A 25,444-nucleotide genomic window follows, 5' to 3' on the forward strand; every position below is an offset into this window, starting at 1 on the left:
GCTGGGCATATTAGCGAAGAAAGTTCTGTCAGTTTTCTTAAAAGCATAAATCCCTCCAAGGATGTACGGGGCTTTTAAGGAAACTCTTGAAATTCTAACAAAGGTATGAGCTGTTTGGTATAAAATCCATCACATATGACCTTGTACTCTGACGTTGGTAAAGTATCTACTAAGGAGAAGTGATGGAAGAGCTCTTTTTTCATAGAACTTTGCATGCTAAGAAGGAAAGGTAAAGTGCCCATACGGCAGTTATGGTGGATGAGGTAATTCATTTAAGGGAAATTAAATTTTATAGAAATTACGCGTCACTATAAGAGTGATTTACTTAATATGCAAGGGACCTCTGCGAACCGAATAAAATAAAACAGCAAACAGGAGCTCATGATTTGTTTATAAGAACGTTGGAGATGTGGATCACCAGATGGCGATGCGAACCAGAGGTTTTTTATTCAGTAGATGTAAACACAGAAAACTCAGTTTACAATCAAGCAATAAATAAATAAAACATTGCCCATATTTCGCTTTTGGAAAGATCGCGAAGTTCCTTTATAGCAAAACTGTCGCAAGTTCTATTCGATATCGTTTCTTTCAATATTAGATGATTCATAACCTGTTTTGAACAGCATCAGTAGATGCGCGATGTATAGCCCTAGGACAAGGTTTTGTATCTTCAAGGAATCATTTTTCGGGGCTTATATCGGTCTTTCTCCCTCCAACCAGTACGTCCTCATTATTCCTTTTCCCTGGAAAGAAAACGACAAAAAAACATTTTAGAGAAATAACAAAAGAAGCAACATTTCTTTACATTTAAATTAACGCTTTGACATCAATTCCATTCCATCAACATGCAAAACAACGATCCTCAGAAGACTGAACGACTCTTTCTGTCGGGGTCATGAGTTATTTAGAATTAAAGCAAGAATTTATAATTTAATATTAAATAAAGTTTAAATTTACTGGAATGAAGGAAAAGGAATATAAAATACAGAAATCTCACAGGAATTGATTGCAACGTTACTAAAATATGATACATTTCATATAGGAAAAGCAATTGTAGTGAATAACATATGCAAATTACGCCTGTTTGTTCCCTAAATACTGTTATATAAGAGATGGACTTTCAAATATGAAAATCCGTCGCTGTAATGAAAACCGCAAAAGCTATTGGATCATATACAGGATGGCCATAAAGTCAAGAAACGTAGATAATATTATTTTATTTTTAATTAAATAACCTAATCTAATTTTTAATGAATAATTAATTATGCATCGCTAATAAGAGACAACAGACATCGTGTCTTGTAATTTAATATCGACAAACCATTTATTATGTATATTCGCCTGTTTCCAGACTTTATGGTCACCCTGTAGTACTTAGTACCGTGCATGGGGTGAAGGTTGAGAAGATGAAAGAGGATACTTGTTGACATTAGTCTTGAATTTCTGTAGATTGTAATTTTCAGGAAATAGTTATCCAGAAAACACAAGTTGAAGGAATAAATGAGGAAGAAGAAAAGTTGGTTCTGTTTGAAGTTGGACAGAGAGTGGAGGGACTTTTGTAAGAGATGGGTCATTAATTAAACTAACCGCCCTCTTTTGAATGGAGTCTAGAAGCCTGAGAGAGGTTATGGGCGCACCCCCACATGTGGGAATGCTATTCCACGGTAAGCTGAATTTGAGTTTGTACTAATTGAATAGCCGTTTAGAAGAAAATAACGCCGAGAGCGAAAGCGAAAACCCAGTTTTTTTTAGCTGAAAAGGACGCAATATTTGTGATGTGTATATGTCAAGAGAGGTTAGAAGCCAGGGTACTTCCTAATAGAGATATGTCATCTTGTTTAGAAATCTGAGGGTCATCGAAAATAAACATAGGAGCAGAAGTTTCGATTTTTCCAGATATAAGACAGGACTGAGTTTTAGGATTGAAATTAACTATGTTATCTTTGTCCCAGTGGAGATTACTTGCAGATCAGCATTTAAGGAATTGGTGGTGGATATTAGAGGAGTTGAAACTATTTGTGCAGGGCAAGGTTTCTCCAACTGGAAAGTGGAATGCACTGTGCTATCATCAGCAAAACTATGGATAAGATTTCCAGTACTGACTGGAAATCCTATCCATAGTTTTTCTGATGAAGAAGGTCATTCATATACAAGAGGAAAAGAGTGAGAGAAAGAAGTTAACCTTAGGGAGCACCGGCATTATTGGAGAAGTCGGAAGACAGAAAGCCAGCTGGCTACCATCACCCGCAGTGAGCGGTCAAAGAGAAAACTCATACCCAATTACAAAAAAACAGTTGGCATGACACTCAGGCATGGCCATCAGACTGGTAAATCATGTGCTGCGAGTCTTCACTCCAAAGCAGAGCTTTGCATTAGTCTATAGTCCAAGAACAGCTGGCCTTTTATCATGCAAGCAGGAATCTGCCATTAGTCGCGGTGGTGATTAGTAGCTGTTGACGGCTGCTCGCCCGTGGTAACCAATATCATGCAGCGTCCTAAGCACTGTATTTGTGCTGACATAAGCTCCCATTGAAACGATTGAGCATATGTGTCCTGGGACAACGTCGATCTACCTTCCGAGCGGATGATGCTCTGCAGAGCTCTCTCCTGTCATGTTTCGTCAACCTCGAAGGTTTTTCGGGTCGTTTCATGATGGTTTCAGCACAAGTCCGCTTCTATTCACAGATTACATTGCTAATAGCGTATCTAAGGATCTTAAATGTGCCGTTGAAATGTCACGTACAGATCGAATGCTTATGTGGCACCCTGTTATCATTCCTCGCTTGAAGCCTGTTAACCCCATCTCTCTCGGCATCCTGCATGCATAATCATACTGCTACGTTTTTTTTTTGTTAGTTGTTGGCGCATCGGCTTCTGCGGCCATAATGCACCGCCCAAAGTTTTTGCATTTACTCTGATCCAGGCCCGAGGCGGGATTCGAACCCGTAACCTTTGGGTTGCCACTTTACCCACCCCGCTAGCACAGTCGGCACTACATTTTCTAAAGCATACGAATATATTGATGGTTTTGTCTGATACGAGGTGCTTGAGCAGGGTAACGCTATCTATCAAAGGGGATGTCCGAGTATTAGTGGTAGAGGAAGGTACATTTGAACTTCTGTCTTTTGTGGTCATTTTGATTATTCCGAAAATGGCCTAGTTGCCCATCATAGCTCGATCTCATTTTCCTTGGTATCTCTTTTCCATTGACTCTATGTCCAGGTGGAACCTTTCCCTATGCTTTTCAATAAGATTGCCCAGATTTGATCTGGAAATATTCATGTGAGACAAGTAATGGAGCTTAATTGACATTCTGCATTCAACTTTTCTACAATTTTATATCAATTTGTTAACTAGTTCTTTGTAATTTTCACCCAACGCTACCAAGAAAGTGATTCACTACAGGGAAAACGTCTGTCTGTCTGATATTTTGTTCAGCATCAGTTATTTTGTCTTCCAGTCCCTGTAAAATACAACATCTGCCTAATTTGTGGATCATTTGACCCATGTCATGGGGAACCAATTGATCCACAAAATGTGTGGTAACTCGTATCATGGATTATCACACATTTTAAACTGTTTCCAAAATATTGATGCTGATTCAGCACACAAAATACATATATACATATAGTTAAATAAAATTGCCCTCTTAATTAACGTTAAGAGTGCAATTTTAGAGCATGTCCCTGGTCCTTGGATAACTTACCTTAATATCGATGTCTCCTCGGAGGGTTAGCCTGAAGTTACCGAAGGTGTCGAGAATTGATTTTGTGTAAGAACTGACGTGGATCTTCATCGCTATAATTCAAAGTTGAAGGATGTCATTAGAAATGTTTTATTTCCCATAGAAACGAGAGAGAAAGAGAGGGGGGAATACTTACACGAGTAATGCATGAAAATAAAACAGAATATCACACTTACGTAATCCATTCGATTCCATCCTGGATGCTGTATTTACGGTGTCACCAAACAGACAGTAGCGAGGCATTTTAAAACCAACCACACCAGCTGCACAGGGTCCTGAGAAACAAAAGACAGAATTTTACCTCCTTAATTGTTGTCATCTTATCTCTTCTCCACTGCTGTCAAATAGGAACTCTATTAAACGTGCATTTAATTCTCTGCTCAGTTAATAAAATATAAATATTCTTCGGAATGTGTAGGAGATTCCGTGTTTTTTCTAATGTGCCTTTGTTTATTTACGCATTTGTGTGAAAATATCGGAAAGATGGGTTAGAAGAAAATTTGATCCCGGTCCTTGACATTTTTGCACTTGCTTCCATGCCAACACTATTCACAGCATTCTGTAACACTATTCCGAAATCAAGACAGGGATCTCTTCCCCTTCTCCACCCTCAACAGCCGTCCAGAGAATCAGAAATTTGGACCACTGCTTGATCCACTGCATTTTAGTTCTTCTAGACACCACGCAACTGGATCAACCAAGTACAAAATTATTCAAAGAAGGACATTTCCTGATTTTGCCACATCAACATATTTTATTCTTTCATACTCTCCTTTCCCAACCAGAGAAACGAACCCAGTCTTTATAAAAGGATATTTTGATTTCTATAATTTAAATGAAAAGGTTTAACTCCCTACATTTTAAAACGAATTTTATTAGTTTTCGACAATAGAAGAGACTCATATTCTTACCTGAGTGAATTCCAATCCGTACTTGAAGCTTCTTGTCATGACGATGGCGAATCTTAAACTTCTCCAGCGACTCTAATAAAGAGAGGGATAAACGAGCAATTTCTCTGGCATGCTCATTTCCGTTTCGGACTGGAAGTCCGGACACAACCAGATATGCGTCTCCTATTGTTTCCACCTGAGGAAAAAATACATTTTATGATTCACAGAAGATTAATGTACTGTGTCAAGAAAACATCTACAAAACATATTAAAACGGTAAATATTTATGACGTAAAAATGAATATTTAATTATATTATATAAGCGGAACATAAATACTGAATTGTCGAATATCGAAACTGGTGATAGAATCGTACTAAATTTAAATAAATGAATTGATTATTGAGATATAGTTCTCTATTCTGAAGAGAGTATCTAAGAGATTGGAAGCTGATACGTATTGTATAACTGAATGTAGATTCAGTTATATAATACGTATCCGATTGTATAACTGAATCTACTTATTGTATTAATTATTGTAGGATGGATCTTCAATGATCATATGCTCAATTATCATAAGTAGTCAGGTGTTGCATAACGATCTGGTCTTAAGAATTTGATTGAGCAAGTAAGTTGATTATTGGGAATGGGAACATGGTCCCAACTTTGATTTGAAATTGGTGAAAATGTTCAGTAGAGCGGCTATTGGACAGAGTTAAAGAGAAAAGTATAATTGAGAGATCCTGCAGATTGCGGAAAATGAAGTCCAGAGATCGATTTCTTGTTGGGGGAGGTTGTTTGTTTTGTGAGGCCAATTGAATTTAGGATTGACGTTAGATCATTGAGACAAGTTGCATGCTTTGGAATGGAAATCACCACAGAAGAACTTTTGGGACGATTAGAAAAAGCTTTAAGTAGCCTGGTTTGTAGTTCGAGGCGCGACGTTTTTTAGGCGCATCAAGGGCTTAGGTCATATTGCGCGGTATATATTGTGTCTGTAAATTGTGTGTGTTCTGTGGTCGAATTGCTTGTTTGCTAGACCGAACACCCGAGTTTCCGGGAGAAATACCGTGCTACACTCGCCTGAGACCAATTAATTCAGCCAAGTTATAAAAAAAGTTCCATAAAAATTCATCACCTCATCGATGGGATTCGAACTCGGGTCTTTTCCACCTGTGTGGAGAGAACGGCGATTCTATCAACTGTGCTACCCAGGAGATCTAGGGTTAGGCATCCCAGTGGTCAGGGGGAAAATAAACGAGACTGATTTAGATTAGTGTGTATTGATATTTCACTTTGACGCAGAGGGCTTCAAAGTCCTCCGACTGGCTCATTATGATCCCCATTGGCTGGAAGTATTCAGAATGGACTCCACCGTATTGTTTGTTGATTCTAGGGTTTCCAATATCTTTGTATTTAACTCTTTGCAGAAGAAGTTCAACCTTTTTTTTCACATAGAAAGGGAAGGGTTTGTATGTAAGTATGTACATGCAAACCCGGCGCCTCCGTAGCCAGGTGGGCAGGAGCAGCAGTGCGTATCACACGCTTCTTGATTAGACCAGGTTTCGATCCCGTGACCACCAAATACGAAGGATGTGGAAAGGTCAGGGAATGACCACCGCATATCCCGGAGCAATATGACCTTAGTTGCTAATGCTCCTGAAAACCAAATAACAAGAATATGCAAACCCTGAGGTATTTATCTTTCCAGATCAAAGATTTTGGAGGAAGAATTGGGTTTGTTTGGCTATCTCTTGTCGCTGTGCAGTATTTTATTTATTTATTTTTTATTTTTTTGGTAGTTGTTGGCGCATCGGCTTCTGTGGCCATAATGCACCTCCCAAGGTTTTTGCAGTACTTTGATCTAAGCCCCAGGCGGGATTTGAACCCGCGACCTTTGGGTTGCTAGGCAGGTACTTTACCCACCCGGCCAGCCCGGTCGGCGCTGTGCAGTATGCTATATGGGTTAGTTGCAATGCAAATAGTTGTTGAGAACCTTGTCTGTTCTGTGCTTTGAGTTTTTCTGTCAACGGTTTTACTACAGTTCCTGAAGTTCAGCACCTCTTGTCAAAGATGGTATCTTTACTTCTGTTCCGATAAGTGATTGTGAAGGATGTATATGAATGATGTCTTGTTTTAATTACTCTGACGTTTACTTGAAATCCGTAGTCTTTCTCGAAGAATGGCTTTGTTATCAGCTATTATCAGCCTTGGTTGATGAGCTGAGTCTTGGAAGGTATGCCTGGTAGGTAGATATAGGAGTAATCCGATGCATTTCTTCTAGTCATTTTACTTGGTTCTCTGAGGTATTATTTTGCTTTGTTAGGCACTGGCATCCAATGAGGATTTCTATGGGGTGTGATAGGCGGGCTCTCGATGGGCAGAGCTGTAGTTTGAGGCCCAGTCGCTGGGGAATTTTGTATGAAGGTGGGCTTAAATCACTGGAATGCTTTTGCTTTCTAATGTCGTAGAATATCTTGAGTGGGGGAAGATTTTCAGCATTGATGGACAGTCCTACAGGTTCAGAGTTGTCAGTGGTTTCTTGGAAGATGAGTATTGTTCGGAATATCTGGTTGGCAATAATTCGGTTCATTTGAAATCATTATCCCATCAGAAATTTGATCGTTAATTTGAAGGATAGGGTCCTTTCGTTCACGAGATATGGAGACTTCTGTCACCTCTCTCTCCGATTCTATAGATGAAAGGGAATATACGTGGACTGGATGAAAGATGGTTGACTTGATGGAATGAGCAATTCATAGACAAAATGTTTTAGGTCCTGAAGGCTTTTCTTCACTTTGGTACGGTCTTGTTGTAACAGGGTGTTTTGATCCTTAAGCTTTTTTTTTATTTATCAAATAGGCAGTTGTTCAAGGGAATCTTGAAGACAAATTATTTTTGATGAGCAGATCCGTTTGGGACTGAATCAAGTTAAGTTGATCATGATCAGAAGAAAGCATTCAACGGGCATGTGATTTCCGTCCTCAGATAAGATATTTTTCTCCAGTGACTTCTCTGGGATGATTAATTTCCAGTTCATGAGAATGGGAAGTTTGTAAACTTCGAAGTGGCTGCGAGTGTTCTTTTTATGTATCTATAGTAAATGATGCATGTTGTGTGTGGTTCGCTCTCTATGAACGCTGAAATGTGTTTACTTGAGTATAGTTTGAATTTACATTTTGTTCATCTCCAATTTCTCTTTTAGTTGATTTAGTCTGGGGTTGATCTTTTTCTTTTTTTGCATTTTGTACAGAGCCAATTTTGGCTGCGTTGTTCACGAATGCGTCTAAAGTCGAAAGAAAGATGTTTCTCCTCATAATTCGAAAAGAAATTGAGCAGATTTCTCTCTTAAATTTGCTCTTTCTTTTCTTCATTTTTAAAATCTACTGCGCTGGTTAGTTCGGGCTATGTCTTGTTTGCAATTTTTTAAAGAAAATTTTAAGTAAAAAAGTTCAGTTTCCAAGAAAAGCACAGTCAAAATCAAGGCTGAATCGTGGGAATGTTCCGTTCGGTTGGAGAAAAAAGATTAACTTTTCTGCACTTTAGTGAGTTTCTGCGTGCAGTCAAGCACAACGTTAACATTCCCCTTCCGCCACTTAAGAGAGAATAAACTTGACCTTGTGTTTTACATCAACACAAAAGAGCAGCTCTATAACTTAGCAATTGCTTAAGCCAAAAATTTAATATATAAAATGATCTAGTAAAAATCTTTTTCAGTAGAGGTAACTGCCGGATTCAGTATGATAAGAGGAAAAAATGATTTAAATTTGATAAAAGTTTTTCACATACTTGTGAAAACAAAGAACGCTAAAATCGCACATATGTGAGGAGATTTCTTACGAGTAACCGCACACAGTCGACTAAATAGAGGGATCCGTTTTACCTTTCCTTCCCTCTGCTGGAACATATTCCAAATATATGCCGAACATTCCAATAGAAGAAATTTCTTTCCATCTGGATTATCCGGGTCTGTTTCTAGGTAATTTGGACAATGTTTTTGTTTATATGTTTGTTTTCATCTATTTATTTTATTTTAACTTTATATTTTTTCATAAAATGTTTATTCATAGATTCCATTTATGATTAAATTTTTCATTGGCGAATGTTGGGTAGGAATGATCGTTGAAGTAATTCTGCTCAGCTTTCATTTTGTCTCCAGCTTTCACTGGGTCAATAATTCCGAAGCAACCATGTTCTTGGTTGCTTCGGAAGTCCATGCCTTGTGGTTGCTGATGAGATAGTGCCTCAGCAGATGAAATCCTTAATTTTTCCATCACAAAGATATTTTAGTAGTATCCTCGTACCATTTACCAAATTCACCTGTAGATGGCAAGCAGGTGAGAATGTATGACCAACAATAAGCAGACAGATATATCACTTCTGGCAGTGTGCGCTGTTAGTGTGAACCACTTTGTGAACGAGCTGCATAATAGAAGATTTGAAGACCGAGTAACGTTTTGTTATGGTATTGTGTTAGACTTGGTATGATTGTTGCAGACACTACAGGAGAAATATTAGAGGATTAAGGAGACAAGTTTTTTGAAGAAAACTAACTTTAAAAGACAGAGCACCATCTATCATCACCTGCAGTGAGCGGTCTGAGAGAAAACAGGACACCGAAATGCTGAAGACAATCTGAAATCCATAAGATGGGAACTTGCTTAAAAGATCTTTATGCCAACCACGATCAAAAGCCTTAAAAATGCAAAGAGCAACTGCTTGAGTTTTGCCAAATATTTCCATCAAATTTGTCCAAAGGTGAATAACATAAGCCGATATATCACCAATGGCTCGACACTGACCGAATATCTATCGACAATCATTAATCAGATAGGATTTATGATAGTTTAAGAGTTTGGTGTTTGATGGATTTCCCCATTTCTATGGGTATAGTCGAGCGAAGTGCATTAGGGCGGAAATTGGATGGAAGGGATTGTCATCCTTTTTAGGAATTGGCTCGACATGAGGAAACTTCCAAGCAGAAGATAAAAGTGGCGGTCAGTGGCAGTTCATCAATTACTTTAATCAGTTATTACTACAAAATTTTGAAGTCTGCTAAAATATCAAGGGGAACCTGAAAACCAGCGATGTTGATATCATCTATTTTTTTTTTCAATTCGAAAACTTCGTAATCAGATTGGGCTATTCTGTGTGACTGAACTGTATCGAGAGCTGATTTCTTTGTTTGTGTACGGCGGTTCTCTCTCTTTCAGAGACTCTACTGAATAGAGTATTTAATTGTTAGAATTCTACTTCAGATCGTGCATTCTAATACTCAATAAGTTCATGAGTAGCGCTGGTTATATTTTTTGTATCTTGTAGAGATTGTGTTTGGTTGAAGCTGGAAGTGAGAGATGGAATTCACTATGCTTTTGTTCTCTCAGAGATCTGCATAGTTTTATGTGTAGCAGAAGCAGTCAACATGTCGTCAAAATGTCTACCTAGTCAAGATTTCAGTGCTAGAGGCTGTGTCAAGGAAAGATGGCTGCAGCGAAGAGTTTGTCTAATAGGCTTGAAGAAGTTATCATTTACCTTTGGACAGAGTTTGAGACCTTATTCAAGGACCACGAAATTTTTGACCACTGCGATTGGCTTGTGATGAAAGTTGAAACTTACTTCCGGTTCACAATCCATTTATGGTTAAGGTGATGCCAGAACAAAGCTAAGGTGGTGCTGCCCTCTCGTGGCCTCATTACTAATTATCGTAACCGGCAGAAGGTGAAGTGTATGGGTTAGAATCCTCTGTTAGTGCGATAGAAGGGGGATAGCAGAATGCAGTCGCCAATAAGATGCTCAATGGAGGTGTACATACATTATCAATTGGCCAATGCATTTCTTGGATAAAAGCCTGATGAGAGGCTGCAAAGTAGTATTTCTAACGGAATTCACATCGGCTACTTTCCCTATCTTGATTATTATAATGAGATGGACTATTTTTAGACATTTATAAGAATTATAATATAATTATTTGGCACTTAGATGATTTATAGAGTTTCCTAATGTACCGTTATAAAATGGACTTCGCAATTAAGCCCTTATTGCTATTCATTATTAAGTATAATTATCTGGTCGCGATCATTTATCTTTGAACAGTTATTATTGGATTAAACTGTAATTACGTACCTTATAGGCGCTGTAGTTTTCAATTGTAGCATCGAAGCACGAGTAGAGATCGTTCAGTAAATCTACAACCTGGCAATAGATGGCACCACATATTACAGAAGTAAAGCAGAAGGCAGTATTACTAAAATTAGCAGCAAATTGCAAAAACAAAACAAAAAACAGAGAAGAATTTCATAAAGTTTTGAGTGCAGTATGTGTAAGCAGTGGAGTAAATGTGCGCTTAATATAGGAGTTGAAAGGTGATCTTCCACACACAGCTAACATGATGCAGAAATTATAAAAAGTAGAAACTTATACTATTTTGCATGAAATTCATTCTTTTAATCGCAAGAGTTCTAAGATCGTGGGATTTCCCACAATCCTTTTTGGAAAGAGGTCCCGGCTTTCAGGATCTCTCTCTCTCTCTGAATCGTTCAGGTGCTTAAATCATAGAAACATTGGTAGATTCCCCTTCCTTCCACCTCCCCCAACTCAAGATACTGTCCAAGGAGATACTTCAGATTTCGTACTACCTCCCTCACAGTACTCGTCCCTCTTCTCACGTCAAGAGGGACTTCTGCCGTCATCAGAAAATCCCACAGAATTCAAGAGAGACTCTCCAGACTGCTAACACCCAACCAAATAGAATCAAATTCTGTCCATTAACATCTAATCCCTCGCCATCTTACGAAGATCACTGCGTGTACGAAACAAACAGTCCAGAGCCAATCAAAATAAAGCAGCTTTCTCTCAGGTCGCGATGGTGTTTACAGGCGATCCCTCTGTGGGAACTGTATGTTCTCAGTAACTGCCAAGAACATACATTTCCCACAGACGTCAGACACAAGTACGGACCAATAACGCTATTTCTTCGTCATTTGTATTTGCTAATTCCGAGTTCAGATCTTTCAGTGGAGCTAAATACATTTCATGGAATAAAACCTCCAAAATCCGATGTAGAAGGCAGTAACACTTCGGTCATAACGTATGGTGATTTTCCCTTCCCTGCCTACTTACTTTATTGCTTATTTTATTCTATTTTTAATTACTCTATTTCAGATAAGAGTTTTTCGATATTTCTGTACTTCAAAGAGCAGTAACTGCATTCAGTACAACAATAATTTTTGGCCTGGTAGAACACCTAAAACTAACATTGCAAACAAAAAATATGGGACTTATCAAGAATGTGCTGTCCTAAAAGTACGCTTCTGTGAAGGAAAACTTACCTGCATAGGAGTACTTTCAGCAGCGAGAGTAGTGAAGCCAACCACATCACTAAAAAAGATCGTGACTGATTCAAAAGCTTCCGGTTTTACATGATTACCTTTCTTCAGTTCATCAGCTACATACCTACATAAAAAAAGCAAAAACAGGACTTAATTCATAACAGTTATGGCGATAAGATAAAAAAATCAGAGCGAATGAAAGTTAAGTATTTTTAAAATATCTTGTATTTCTTATACATTCTTACTCCTGTTAAATTGAATACATACTTCGGAAGTAACTGGTAGAGAAGTTCTTCTGTTTTCTTTTTCTCTTCAAGAAGAGACTGGGCTTTTTCTTCTACCAGCTCTTCTAAGTTGTTTGCGTATTGTTCCATTCTGCCCAACAGGTTGTCCAGGAAGTTCTTGCTGGATACACCTCTGGAGAGGAAACCCAAGCAAAACATCTCAAAATTTGACCTATCCCCGTTACTACTCAAAAAGCAGTATTTCTTTCATTCAAAACAAAACGATTATAATTTTATTTTCACAATAATAAAGAGTACATGTGATTTAAAACTCTTCTGCGAAACTTCGGGAGCGTGTACTGGCATTGAGTTCGAGTACACTTTCTAAACAAGGAACTTTCAGATCCAAATCCATAACAATTTTTTCTTTCACTTTAATATTCCAATCCTTTTTCAAAGTTTGGCAGGAGAGTTCCGAATTATAATTTATATGCACAATCGTCCCAGAAGTATTCGGACACCAAGAGCCTTGAACTAAAGGGATTTTTATTAAAAAAATAATAAATGAGCTCCATCTCTGTCCTGGATGGAAACTTCGATTTTTAATGAAAGATATTCGAACAATTTTTGGCAGTTGGAGTTAAGTGACATTGATTTTTTAATGCTTTTATCTTCGTTGATTTTTGAGACGATGTACTGTAGTAAGTGGCTCTCTCAGGTCACTCGAAAAGGACCTCTTCCTTTTGGAATCCAACGATTGGAAAAATAATCGCTCCAAACGAAATTTGTAAATCTCTGGCGTTATGTGAGATTTGAGAGCTGCAAACGAAACTCTACAAAAAGTGTGCGCACTTATGAACCTTCGTTGACTTCTGCAGCTGCGATGTCAGGTTTTGTAATCCCGAGAATGATATAAAAATCACTGGCAGATCGCCAGAGATCTGAGAGTCTGCTCCAGTCTTTCTAGAAATATTTATTAGTAATCAAAGAATGTATGCATGTGTGTTTATAAAACTGAAGTTACTTTTCAAATAGATCACTATATGATAGAATTGTGTCCAATATCATTATCACTAGATAATTTTTGCCACCACCTGCAGTTACATCTTACCACAGAGTGTGTCATTTAGGATTCAATATTTTACTTACCTAGCAATGGTTTTAAACCGAAATTTTATTTGGGAAAAGGATGGCCTTTCTTCTGCATTTTCACACCAACAGGATCTCATCAGCTCAAGCAATTCTGCTGGACCGGATTCAGGACTTACTTCAGGTCGAAATGGAGGATTCGTTCCTAACTTTATTCTTTCTAAGATTTCTAGGAAGCAAACGCATTCCATTAATATTTGTAATACGAAAATGAATCAGCTACAGAGGAATTAAATTAATAACAGCCACCCATTGGGAAATCATATTTATTCTTTGGTGAACAAATAATTATAATCTCAAATAAAGCAATTATTTGAAAATAATTTCAAATAATTGCTTATAGATTTTGCATACTTGGAGCGAAAGAAAAATGCAGCGCAAATCTGAAGAAGAAATTAAAGGAATATCTGGAAGAACTGTACTGACCTGCAGGTGTCATGTGATCTCTATTTCTAGCCTGTCTTACGATACGTTCATAAGGTTCTAAGCAGGTGATAATTTCTTGAAGAATAACAGCAAAACCGTAGACGTCTCCCTTTTTTGAACCACTTCGGAACGGATTAGGACTTCTTAGATGTTCAGGAGCAGTCCAAAACAATTCACCTAAAATCAAGTTAACATGGGAGTTTAAATGAAGCTGAAAGTAAGAAATGGGACATAGTACCCATGGTTAAAGTAACAGTTGTTTCCGCATTAATTTTTAAACTCAAATGCGATCATTAAATCATAAAACCTGAAATTATCCAGAAATATTCGATGTCATTCTTTCCAATTTTTGTGGAAATTCAGTTGGCTCGGTTTGAAAAGAGATGTAACTATTTTCATCTTAGTTTCTCGAGTGCATGTTCTAAACAACCGATACATCTAATATACACCCTAGATATTTTATTATATAACTGTACCATTTCAGTTAAGTTATGACACAGATAAGGAATTATATCCCTTTTATTCTTAGAGAAAAAAGTTAGTCTCGGTTTAAAACTAAAAGAAATATGCAGTACTTCAATTTCGGGCGAGCTAAATTTTTATTCTTAATTGATGTTTTTCGTTTTCTGTGATTAATAGAACCGAAAAGCGAATAACTAATTATCTCTTGTCAGTTAATTAATAAGCGTATGAATTGATGATATTTTAAGGAGTCCTTATGTGCTGTGATGTAAAAATTAAGCTAAGCTATATCTACGATCTAAACGTATGAATTTAATATCTACTCTGGAAAGGAAAGTGACCCTAATAAAAGTGTGCCTTCAAGGGCTGTACTCGTCTCATCCCCGATGCATTCATTACCGAATGGGGGGTCGAATATTATTTACGGATAATCATTATACTAATACTGAATCTGTACACGAATTGCCGAAATGTAAAACTCATTTGGTGGAAAAAATAAACAATCGGAGACTAAATCCCAGATATGTTGCATCTAAAAACATCTTGCAACTGTTGCATTAGAAATTAACACGGGTGTGGGATTAGTGAAACAGAAACATAAAACAGATGTTTCGACCTTCAACTCAAGACATACTGTAGCAAAACTACCTTCTGGAGAGTAGGTGAAGTCGAAAAACCAGCTCTAATGGTGGACTACGACGATTCAAAATCTTTTACGGATTTATCCAATCAAATAAAAGCATACTTTCATTCTTGAATATAAGAATGAAGTAATCTTTGAGACTATCATTCGAGTTGATGCTGGAATCAGATGTAAATTCTTACATCTCTTATCATCCCAGAGAAACTTATCAGTAATGGAATTTGGAGTTCTCACAGCTATAAGCTTCAGATGAATAAAACCAGAATCTCATGACATACCTGAGAGATGAAGAAAGATACTTTTTACTGTCTAAGGATAGGAGACGGTATTCTGTGTGTTGTGAGAAAATAAAAGTGAGTTGGGTCGAGTAACTACACGGAGGAATACATGTATGACCAAGTTTAGGTGTGTAGCTGTGGGACAAGTGGTGTATTTGACTTGTGATTGAATGAGCATAAACGGAAAAAGTCATAAAGGTTTCTAGTAAAACTGTTCGTAGTAACAACTTTATTTTTAAAAAATGTCGATCATAATTTCAGTATTTTATTTGGTTGTCGTTACTGTATTTCTCAGTTTTACTATCGTTGGTTTTTCCTGCAGGATAGACGAGCAGTCCATTTTCTGTATGATTTCATAAACTATGAGTGTGAGATGAAATATGAGCTCCCCAGGTCACCTATTTGAAGAGAACTGGAGGCCGTGTCTCGGAGGAGACGCCGTCGAACAGCGAAATGTTTTGTTCGGGGCTTCTGTGGAAAATGCAAATAAAAATAAATAAATAAAACCAGCAATATGCAGACAAAGGTTTTTACAAGAACTAATAGGGTTATTATTTTTAAAAAAAATTCAATATGAAGGTTTATACGAATACAATAATTATGACTATCTGATTGAGAGTGTAAAGATTTTATAATTGCTAAAAATACTCTTTTCTATATTTATGCTTTATTATATTTGCGTTTTTTGTATTTTTCAGAACTATCGTGTAATTCTTCCTCTGGAATATAATGAAGGAGGCCTGAAAGGGGCATTCAAGAAAGCGACCTAATTATCTATTAGAGAAGTTCACGTAACTTCAGGGTAAAATCTTATTCGGATTTCCCAGGACACCTAATTGAAACCTTTGTATGATACAGAGAGCACAATGGGAAGTGCTTGCAGTCTCTCAGAGCTCCAAAATAAATTGTACGTATGAGAACTGACAGAGGGATCTCAAGGATTATCGAACCGCAGAGGGCGAGATTCAACCATCTGGTCTCACGGTAGACAAAGGAACGTGGATATCGTACATGATTTGCATTAAATGCTGAATGTGATTGAAATACATATGATTTCTAGGAATTTATTCCATTAAGTTTCAGAAGTTAAGAGTCTGTAATGAAGTTTTTTTTTAAAGAAATAGGAGGATAGTACGTTTATAACTTACGTTGGTTTGCGTCTTCATCATAAGGTATTTGATCATAAAGGGATTTGAAACCATAATCTGCAATCTTCACTACAAATCTTCCGTCGATAACACAGTTCTTGGACTTCAAACGACCGTGATATTCAATAACGCTGTGATGGAGAAAACTCATTCCCTGCGGGGAGAAATATTACTGAACCTTCGTGTTTACTTACTGAGAAAGTTGTTTAATATGAAAATTAATATTATGCATTCAAATCGTCAGTTACATATATAAGTTCTGTATTTCAACCTGTTTAGCTATTCAAGAAAATTAAATTAAGTACAATTGCAAATTTACAAATTAAATAAATTTCATGAATTTGTAGAACAGAAATTCGTGGCACATAAACACATATCAGTTCCATGATCCAAGAACGATGAACTATGCATCACTCCAAACGACGTTGGGCATTCTTTGGTGTAGTGTTGGGTGCAGGCATGGCAGCTCAGCAACGAAAACCCATTCAGTTTAGCATCCTGCAAACTGTGGACGCACCAACGGATACTCTTGTGGACATCTTGAGCTCCAAAGTATTTCGACCGACTTGGAACACGTATGGAGTTTTCCAAGTGGGTTGTTCGGGTATCTTTTCTTTGCTCTCTTCAGGTATTTTTTTTTCCTGCTTACTTGACCGTTGTCCATCTCGCTAGCTCGGCCACGGGGTAACTTTGCTAATTTTAAAAGTGTGATGCTGGCAGTGACAAATCCTAAAACGACGATTATTATGGTACCTTCTTCGAAATACTCCAAGTGCCTTGCTGCAACCCATTCTGTTGTTCATGATTCTACTATTTCGTGAGCACTTTGAGCCTGTTCCCGATTTGCATACAACTCGATTGCACCAGTTCTCCATCATGAGCGGAGTGTTTGAATATTTTTCTTAAGATATCTTCAGTTAACAGGGTTCCCTACTGAGACAGACACATTCCATTTTTTGAAAGACTTTTTTATGCGACTGTGTTTCAGATTAATTTAGAAATGTCATACCCAAAATAAAATTACCTCGAAGATTGTTACTCACCTCTATAATATCTGATATCATAGAATAGCCGAAGACCCAATCTGTCTTAATGTAATCGTTTCCTATCATATCCTATTGGAAACAAAATAAAGGTTAATCATATAAACATGATTTCGAGATAATAAACTGCTACTTCATTATTCAAAATATGTTTACAGCAGAGTACATGCCTTTAATGTATATTTCGCATCTAACCATCATTCAAAATATCCAAAATAGTTTTTGAATACGTTTTGTTAGTAGTATTACTGCATTGGCTTGCAACGAATTGCGCAATAAAATACATTGAATGTCTATTTTATTAGGTACACCTACCTTCTTCATGAAATGGAGAGCTTCTTTAGTAACAGCATCAAGTATTTACCCTGCGATATAAAGCAGGTAGGCAGATACGGAGTGATGTTTTCTGTGTACAATTCAGCGCTAAAATGAACAAGACAAATTTAAGTGACTTTGAACGTGGCGTGGTAGTTGGCGCTAGCCGTGTCGGCATCACTACTTCAAAAAACTGCAACCCTGCTAGAGTTTAAGTAGGACTGCTGGGTTGTTCGAGATTGGTTCAAGAATCAGATAACATCCAGCCAACTTTGATCCTGTGATGGAAATAGCTCGTTGTTGAGAGAGGCCAACTGAGGCTGACGAGATCTGTGCAGGTTACAGAAAGATTATAGTCAGTCAAATAAAAACTCAATACACAGCATGTCATGCTTTGTCTGATGGGGTATCGTAGGATGATATGGAATAAGTGCTTCGTAGTAGAGATCTGGCACCATCCAATTTGCGACAACAGTGGGAAGCATTTGAGTCAACATGGACTTCCTGCCGCGACCATTGGACACACCATTCAGTGCATGCTAATCCACTATACTGAGGGCTATAGGGGGAACTACTCGTTATTAGGGTCCGCTGTAGCCCCTTTATTAAGTGTACCTAATAACGTGGATACTCAGCGTAATATATTTGCATGGCACTAATGTGACCCATTCTTTGGGTCCGTTGGGCAAATAGCCTGAGTATTTTCAGAATATATTAAAATTTTCTATGTATCTATCCAAAACTTACCTTTAGACTTCCTCTTGGACTGAGCTCCTCCAGAATAGCGATGTTTGGTTCATCGATGCAGAGACCTACAAATCGCACGAGATTCTCATGAGTTACTTCTCTCAGCTAGAAGAAAGTAAACAATTATTATGGGGTGGCTCAGTTGCAACTAGTTGCTTAGTTATGCTGACATGTAAGTTAAAGATTTCATGATGGTATACACGAATAAATTTATTGGATTGAAACGGAGGAAATGGGTTAATAGCAAGGCGACTTACTTGTTTGAGTTCCATGAGGAGCGATCGGTTAACAGCCACCTTTGTTACGGGAAGCGTTTTCACAGCCAATTTAACGCCCTAAACAGAATTCAAATATAAATTAACGTACGATTTATTAAATTCGTTGAATAAGACTGAATACTGATATGCAATGATCATACATCCATCGATATTTGGTTGGAAGGAAAGTGATGTCAGTTTTTTTTTAAAAAAGACCCATCTTCGTTTGTTCCATGATTTTTGTTCTTGTAGAACAGAATAAATTGTTGGTATTGTTCTTCATATAGAGCAATATCATTGGTTTCTAAGTATATAATACGCTGACAGAAGAAAAGTGAAGACAAAAAAATGGGTATCCTCGAAACAATGAATGTAGATGAACCCTATACGTTATTGCATGCTTTGAGTTTAAAAGAGTTGAGCAGCTACTGATGCAACAAAACCTTGCTTTTCTAAGATCCGATTTAGGACCCTTGCTGTGGCCAATTTGCTACAATTTCGTCTAAATATTTGAGGTCATTATTGAAGAACTGTGGACGCTACCACCAGCACAACATACATTTGGTAAAAAGATTACTTTTTTTTTTGTCCCACTCCAAAAAAGAAGGGGATACTCGCGAATAGCTTTTATGGCAACTTTTCTTCCTTACCGTGGAGTAAAGACCTGAGTTTGATTCCTCTAGAATGAAGGGGGGGGGGAAATTTTTGTGATTTTGTTTTCACATCGTCGAGCGAGGGTTTTATGGAATTTTTCCAGAAGACGTAGATTTTCAAAAGTAAAGATGGGGTATAGATTTTCAAACACAGGAAAATATACCACAGGTTCAAAAACATGGAGTTGATAGAATGGTACACGGACATTCATGGTGTTAACAGAATCGGAGTTTATTCGAAACAATCGAATCCAAAATCCTCCAAAAAGTGGGAGGGAGTTTTCACTTGAACTCGATCATTATACTTCTACATGTAGAGACTCTTATTGGCATCACGGGATGGAGTGGGTGTGGAGCATTGCAATGTTCCATGATAGCTGCTGAATAGAAAACTTTGTTTGGGTGTATTTCTTATATTCGGCCGTATTGTGGCATTTTCATAATGCCACAATACGGCCTAAATACAGTATACTGAATTTTTTCCAAGTTAAATCATCTTGTTATCATCAACCATCAAGAGGAATTCAACTGTAACATTTTTTTACTAAACCTAAAAAAAGGCAGGTGGCAATTTTTTTGTATTCATTTCAAGTTGAATATACCTTTGCTCAAATTTAAATGCAAAATGGATGAGAAGCATTTATTTCCTCAGGATTTACTGCGTCATCTAAGTCCATGAGGTGCCAATACATTATACTGGTAAATTTGTTTTTCCGGGATAAAAATCATATTTTAAAGTAGGAAAACAAAACCGCTACCCAATTCTCGCCTACTCAGCTGCAGTGAAGACAGTCCATAGAAATTCCTCTTATCTCAAAAGGAATTATTTCTGAATCTCACCTGCGATCGGAATCAAATTCAAGCCTTTTCAAAATGGTGTGAAAAATCCATGATGATAGCTTGTTGAGCAGGTTTCTAAGCGGTTTCAGTTTGATTTGTATCACGCTGTATGCCTCTGGAATGCGATTACCTTCTTTAACATTTGTAAGTTTAAAATTTTCTGAAATTCATGTCTAGATTAAGTACCATATGTTGTAATTCATAGATATAACCTCGTACACATAAATGGATTAAAAACTTATTAGAGAACAATGAATGGGTCCATGCATCTTGTAGAACATGAACGTATTGTTTACTTACCTTATAAACACCTACCATCACACCTGTAACGCTCCCTTCTTGAATGCTGCTCTGCTGGGAGGCTGAAGGAGACTCCTAAAACAAAACATAAGAAAGAAGTCTCAGTTAAGGGGATATGTTTAATCATAACAAATAGTATCCGAAAAGGTTCCCTCAAGTGGAAAACTATGTTCCTTGCCAGGAAGACTTATCAAAATAGGTGGGGGTATTAATTCGGATTGTTGGTTAAAACGAATAACCAGACAATCCACTGTAGGAAGCGCAGCTAGTTAGTTGCTCTATAGAAGTCAAAGCTAAGAACCCACGATTGTTGCGACGATCCATTTCCATCAGATATCCTTAACCATAATGAAAAGATAATAAACATTAATAATGTGAAATTTATGTTTTTAGAAGGAGTTGTTTTTTTATCCTATGCGTTCACCCATTGAACGTTTTGGAAACCGATGAAAATGGGACGTAAGAGGATATTTTGCTGGGCAGCACCCGTGTACTACTGAAAGAAGAATATTTATGAGAATTATAAGAAATATGAAAATTAAATTTTTACTAAAAACGTTCTGAGGAAGCGAAGGCTCCACAGCAAGATTAATTTACTGTCGGCTAGCGTTGTCACCACAGCATTAAGCGGTTAAACCCTGAACTAAAGATAGTGCGAAGAGGAATCCGATATTTGGCGACAATTTGAGCAGCGGACACTTGAGAGTAATCGTTTTTATTATGAAACTGAGGTGGGTATTGTTTTTGAGATTTAAGAGCTCTTCTCGACCTGAAAACATTAAGATCTTTATTGCATTAGGGAGAGTTTAATAACCAATTTCCATCATCGGTTACGAAGCGGAGAATTTTATTTAATGAGAATAATCTATTGATTTGCATACACTGACAGGTGGATGGATTTAGAGAAATTAATTAACGTGGTTACGGGATTAGAGGCTGGATAATAAACAGCTTACTGAATTATGAATAGATAACTTTGGGTGATATATAATGATCGATATACATCAAAATGTAGTTTATTATATCACAACTGGTATTAATGATCATTCACATAACAGGTAAAAAATGTTTAGAAACATTTTTGCAAGGAAAGATAAGTCTTTTTACTTTCAATAACAAAGTTGGCTGATTTTGAATTCATTATATTTAAGAACAGAAAACAATGTTTAATTTTGTATTATGAGCTAATCTATAAATTTGGCCACTTGTCAAGAAAGGAGAAAACTGTATCACACACTGGACGGCCACTTCATTATATGCACCTAACTAATAGCGAGTAGGTCTCCATTAGCCCTCATAGAAGCAGGGATTTGTTGTGGAAGGTATTCAGGTGTTGCAAGCGTGTCACTGAGACGCTGGTTAGTTGACGCAATTACTTCGCACAATTCTAAATACTGTTTACAGATTCAGCAATTCCTCATTCCACTGGTGCTCACAGAGAACTCCAGTGACATGTAACGCTCTTACTGAAGTTCAAAATAACTTGTGTCCAAATGTTGCTCCACTGCTATCAAGAGTTCAACGCGTATCATGGAAACACTCCCCACCCAAGTGGCCAAATTTATAGATCAGCTCATAATATAAAATTAAACATTGTTTTCTGTTCTTAAATATAATATTAGAATTCAAAATTTACATTGCTACAGCCAGCCTGTATTGTTGATCTAGTAGGATGGATCCGTGGACTCACGCTATTTTCGCCATTGTCTGGTATTCTTCTCAGCATTAAATAGCAGAATCCTCCAACGTCCAGTATTGGTGATGTTGAGCCCGCTCTAAGCTTATCTTCTCTTTTTTTGCTAATAGCAGTGGAACCCGGTTCGGTCGTTTGCTGCGATACCCCCATCCTTTACAAGGTATGATAAGTTGCGCTTTTTGAAATTCTTCTTTGGTTATCACTATTGTACTAGGTTGCCATGTGACTGACTACAGCCTTTCTGTTACCCTGCAAGAGTCTTGTCAGTCTCCAATGGCTTCTCATCAACGAGTTCTCTTCGACAACAGGATCCTTACTGTCTGGATATTTTCGGTTATTGAACCAACCCGGATAGAGTCGAGACACAATTGTGCGTGTAAACCCCAGCAGATGAATTTTCCAAGGCTCTCATACTGGTGTATCTGGCGCCAACTACCATGTCATGATCAGGGTCATTGAAATCTTTAACTTTACCCATTCATGCACTGAATTGCAGACATACAGCAATTCTATGTATCTGTTAGCTGCTTTATATTACATGTTATTAATGAAAAAGGGTAGATGCAGCTAATAAAGTGGCCACTCAGTGTATATTTAAATATTATAAAAACTCTGAATTACTTATGATATATAAATAATTATGCGCATATTCATCCATACCTTCATCTGCTTTCTATTTCGGGTTCTTGTTGTACCGAAGTACTTATTTCTGTTTTCAGCAGGAAAATGTCTTCCTGGCTAGCGTTACGTGGAAGATCATTCTTCCATTCAGTGCAGAAAAGGCAGATGACAAGGTAACAGCATATTTATACGCTTTTTTTTCATTCCCAGAGTTGGTTGATCTCGTTCGAGATGTCTGGTTTTATCTCGGGAAAGCTCGGATTTTTTTTTTTGTCTAGCAAGCCTACAAATCGACCAAAGGATGAATGCAAATAGTCCGAAGACTCGTATATCGATGTCTCATAACCTTACCTGAATTGGCTTCGCATAAAAATATAAAATAAGCGCAGACAATACACTCCAAAATAAGCAGCTGCTTCCATTTTAGTGCACCGCCTTACCCAGAAATTTTGGTTCTTATGGACTTTAAAAAATATTCTTTGCCGGTGTACAAGTGACTTTTATTTCTTGCTTCGAAAATTCTAGCTTAATAGTATATTTGCTGCATTAGTCGACTCCCCTGTTTTTACAGTTATCTTTTGTGAAATAAAATGTTGACAGTGGATTAAGAACCCCTGTCTACATTTTTATTCAATTATTTCTGCTCTTTTTTAAGTTTACTTTCTACATTTTATTATATGTATTGCTCTCATTGATACTGTATCCTGCTTCACCATTAATATTCGAAAACTCCTCCGGGTTCTATCCAAACACTACTTGTCATACACAACTATAAATATGATTGTAGGTCTTCCAGGAGACAGTAGTAGTAGTAGTAGTGGCATGTGATGCAAGAAAGCAAATGTATGAGCTTATGCAGCATCAGCCAAAAAAAAAAAAAAAAAAAAAAATCACACCATTCCCTCCAAATGCCTGTCCAGTTCCTCCTTAAATTTATTCAAGCTATCAACTTCCACAACGACAGATGGAAGTTTGTTCCAGCAATTAACCACCCGCTGGCTAAAGGCAAATTTCCGCACATCTAGTCTACATCTGTCTTTTCTTAATTTGAATTTATGCCCCCTTAGGTTCGTAATCTGAACAAGTGGAAGGATCCCATCAGAATTCAGCGTGCTCAATCCATTCAAGGCCTTATCACCGCGCAGGTGTCTAGTCTCCAGCCACTGCAATTTGCAGAACTTAAGCCTCTCTTGGTAAGAGGATCCCTTCATTCCCCTCACCAATCTTGTTGCCCTTCTCTGTACCCGCTCAAGTAAATCTACATCCTTCCTAAAATGAGGTCTCCAGACCTGTACGCAGTACTCAAGGCGTGGCCTGACCATTGCCTTATACAGAGTGATAATCACCTCCTTTTCACTGCTAGCAAAATTCCTATATATCATTGACAAAACCCCATGACCTGCCCTGGCAGCCTGTCTGCATTGCTCAGAGAACTTCATATCTGACTGCACAATTACTCCCAGGTCTTTTTCATTTTCTACCACCTTAAGTGTAGTACCACACAGTTGGTACGTTTCTCTGGGGTTATTTCTACCCATATGCAGTACTTTGCATTTGTCAAGGTTAAACTTCAGTTGCCACTTCTTAGCCCATCTGCCCAAATTATCTAGATCCTGTTGCAGTAGCAGACTGCCATTACTGTCATTAACAACCCTGCCAACCTTTGTATCATCTGCAAACTTCGACATTAAGCCTGATATACCTTCATCAATATCATTGATAAATATACAAAACAACAGTGGACCTAACACCGAACCCTGTGGGACTCCACTAATAACATTAGTCCACGAAGAGCAGCACCCATTGATTACCACCCTCTGTCTTCTCGCACTTAACCATCCTTTTATCCATTGTAGCAACTTACCCTTAATACCATCCTTAATACCATACCTTAATGCGCAACAGTGTCAAAAGCTTTCCTGAAATCCAAATATATGATATCAAAATTGTTTTTTGCATCCAGCTCCTTTGTAACCACATCATAATATCCTATCAAATTTGTCAGACAAGACTTTCCCTTAACAAACCCATGCGGTGTCTGAATTATTGCTGCAGTCTTGTCTAGGTGATCCTGCAATGCATCTTTAACCAGTGACTCCATTATTTTACCCGGAACAGAAGTTAAACTAACTGGTCTGTAATTACTCGTGTCACCCTTCGATCCCCCTTTGTGAATTGGGGATACATTTGCACATCTCCAGTCTGTGGGAACCTCCCCTCAGTCCAAGGATGCTCTCATAATTATGGCTAAGGGTTTGCTTAGTTGCCTTGCCGCCTCCTTTAATATAACTGGATAGATCCCATCCACCCCAGGTGCTTTTCTTACGTTTAACTTCAACAATTTCTCTTCCACTTTACTCTCAGTTATTACAAGATCATTAAGCACCCTGCTACAATTTGATAACCTTCTGCCATTTTCAAACCTTAATAATTCCTCACGTGTGAATGTAGATGCAAAATACTCATTCAGTTTGTTTGCTATTTGAGCAGGATCATCAACAGTCGAACCATCGATGTCAAGTGGACCAATCAGATTCATCCCCTTCCTTCTAGAGTTTACATAAGTAAAGAAATCCTTGCTGTTTTTCTTAGCATCTTTTGCCAAGGATTTCTCGTAATCTGCCTTCGCCTGCCGAACCTCCTTTGTGACCTGATTACAGATTAACTTATATCTGCCATAG

The 25,444-nt window shown here is 37.7% G+C and overlaps 1 protein-coding gene across 1 annotated transcript; it reads right to left on the reverse strand.

Moving 5' to 3' along the window:
• Positions 1–617: 617 nt before the first annotated feature.
• On the reverse strand, positions 618–22,292 carry LOC150089776 (atrial natriuretic peptide receptor 1-like). Its single transcript, XM_090390096.1, has 15 exons — positions 22,137–22,292; positions 20,447–20,521; positions 18,654–18,731; positions 18,397–18,501; positions 17,335–17,406; positions 16,292–16,445; positions 13,761–13,937; positions 13,335–13,503; positions 12,229–12,378; positions 11,962–12,085; positions 10,757–10,825; positions 4,657–4,831; positions 3,922–4,020; positions 3,707–3,798; positions 618–743 (listed from the first exon to the last, which is right to left on the reverse strand). Exons 1-15 carry the CDS (start codon positions 22,290–22,292, stop codon positions 693–695), a joined length of 1,746 nt encoding a protein of 581 aa, XP_090246222.1. The 3' UTR covers positions 618–692.
• Between the last annotated feature and the right edge of the window lie 3,152 nt (positions 22,293–25,444).

This window comes from Mastigoproctus giganteus, chromosome 2, assembly GCF_048544385.1.
Source record: "Mastigoproctus giganteus isolate SK-2022 chromosome 2, ASM4854438v1, whole genome shotgun sequence".
Taxonomy (NCBI): Eukaryota; Metazoa; Arthropoda; class Arachnida; order Uropygi; family Thelyphonidae; genus Mastigoproctus; species Mastigoproctus giganteus.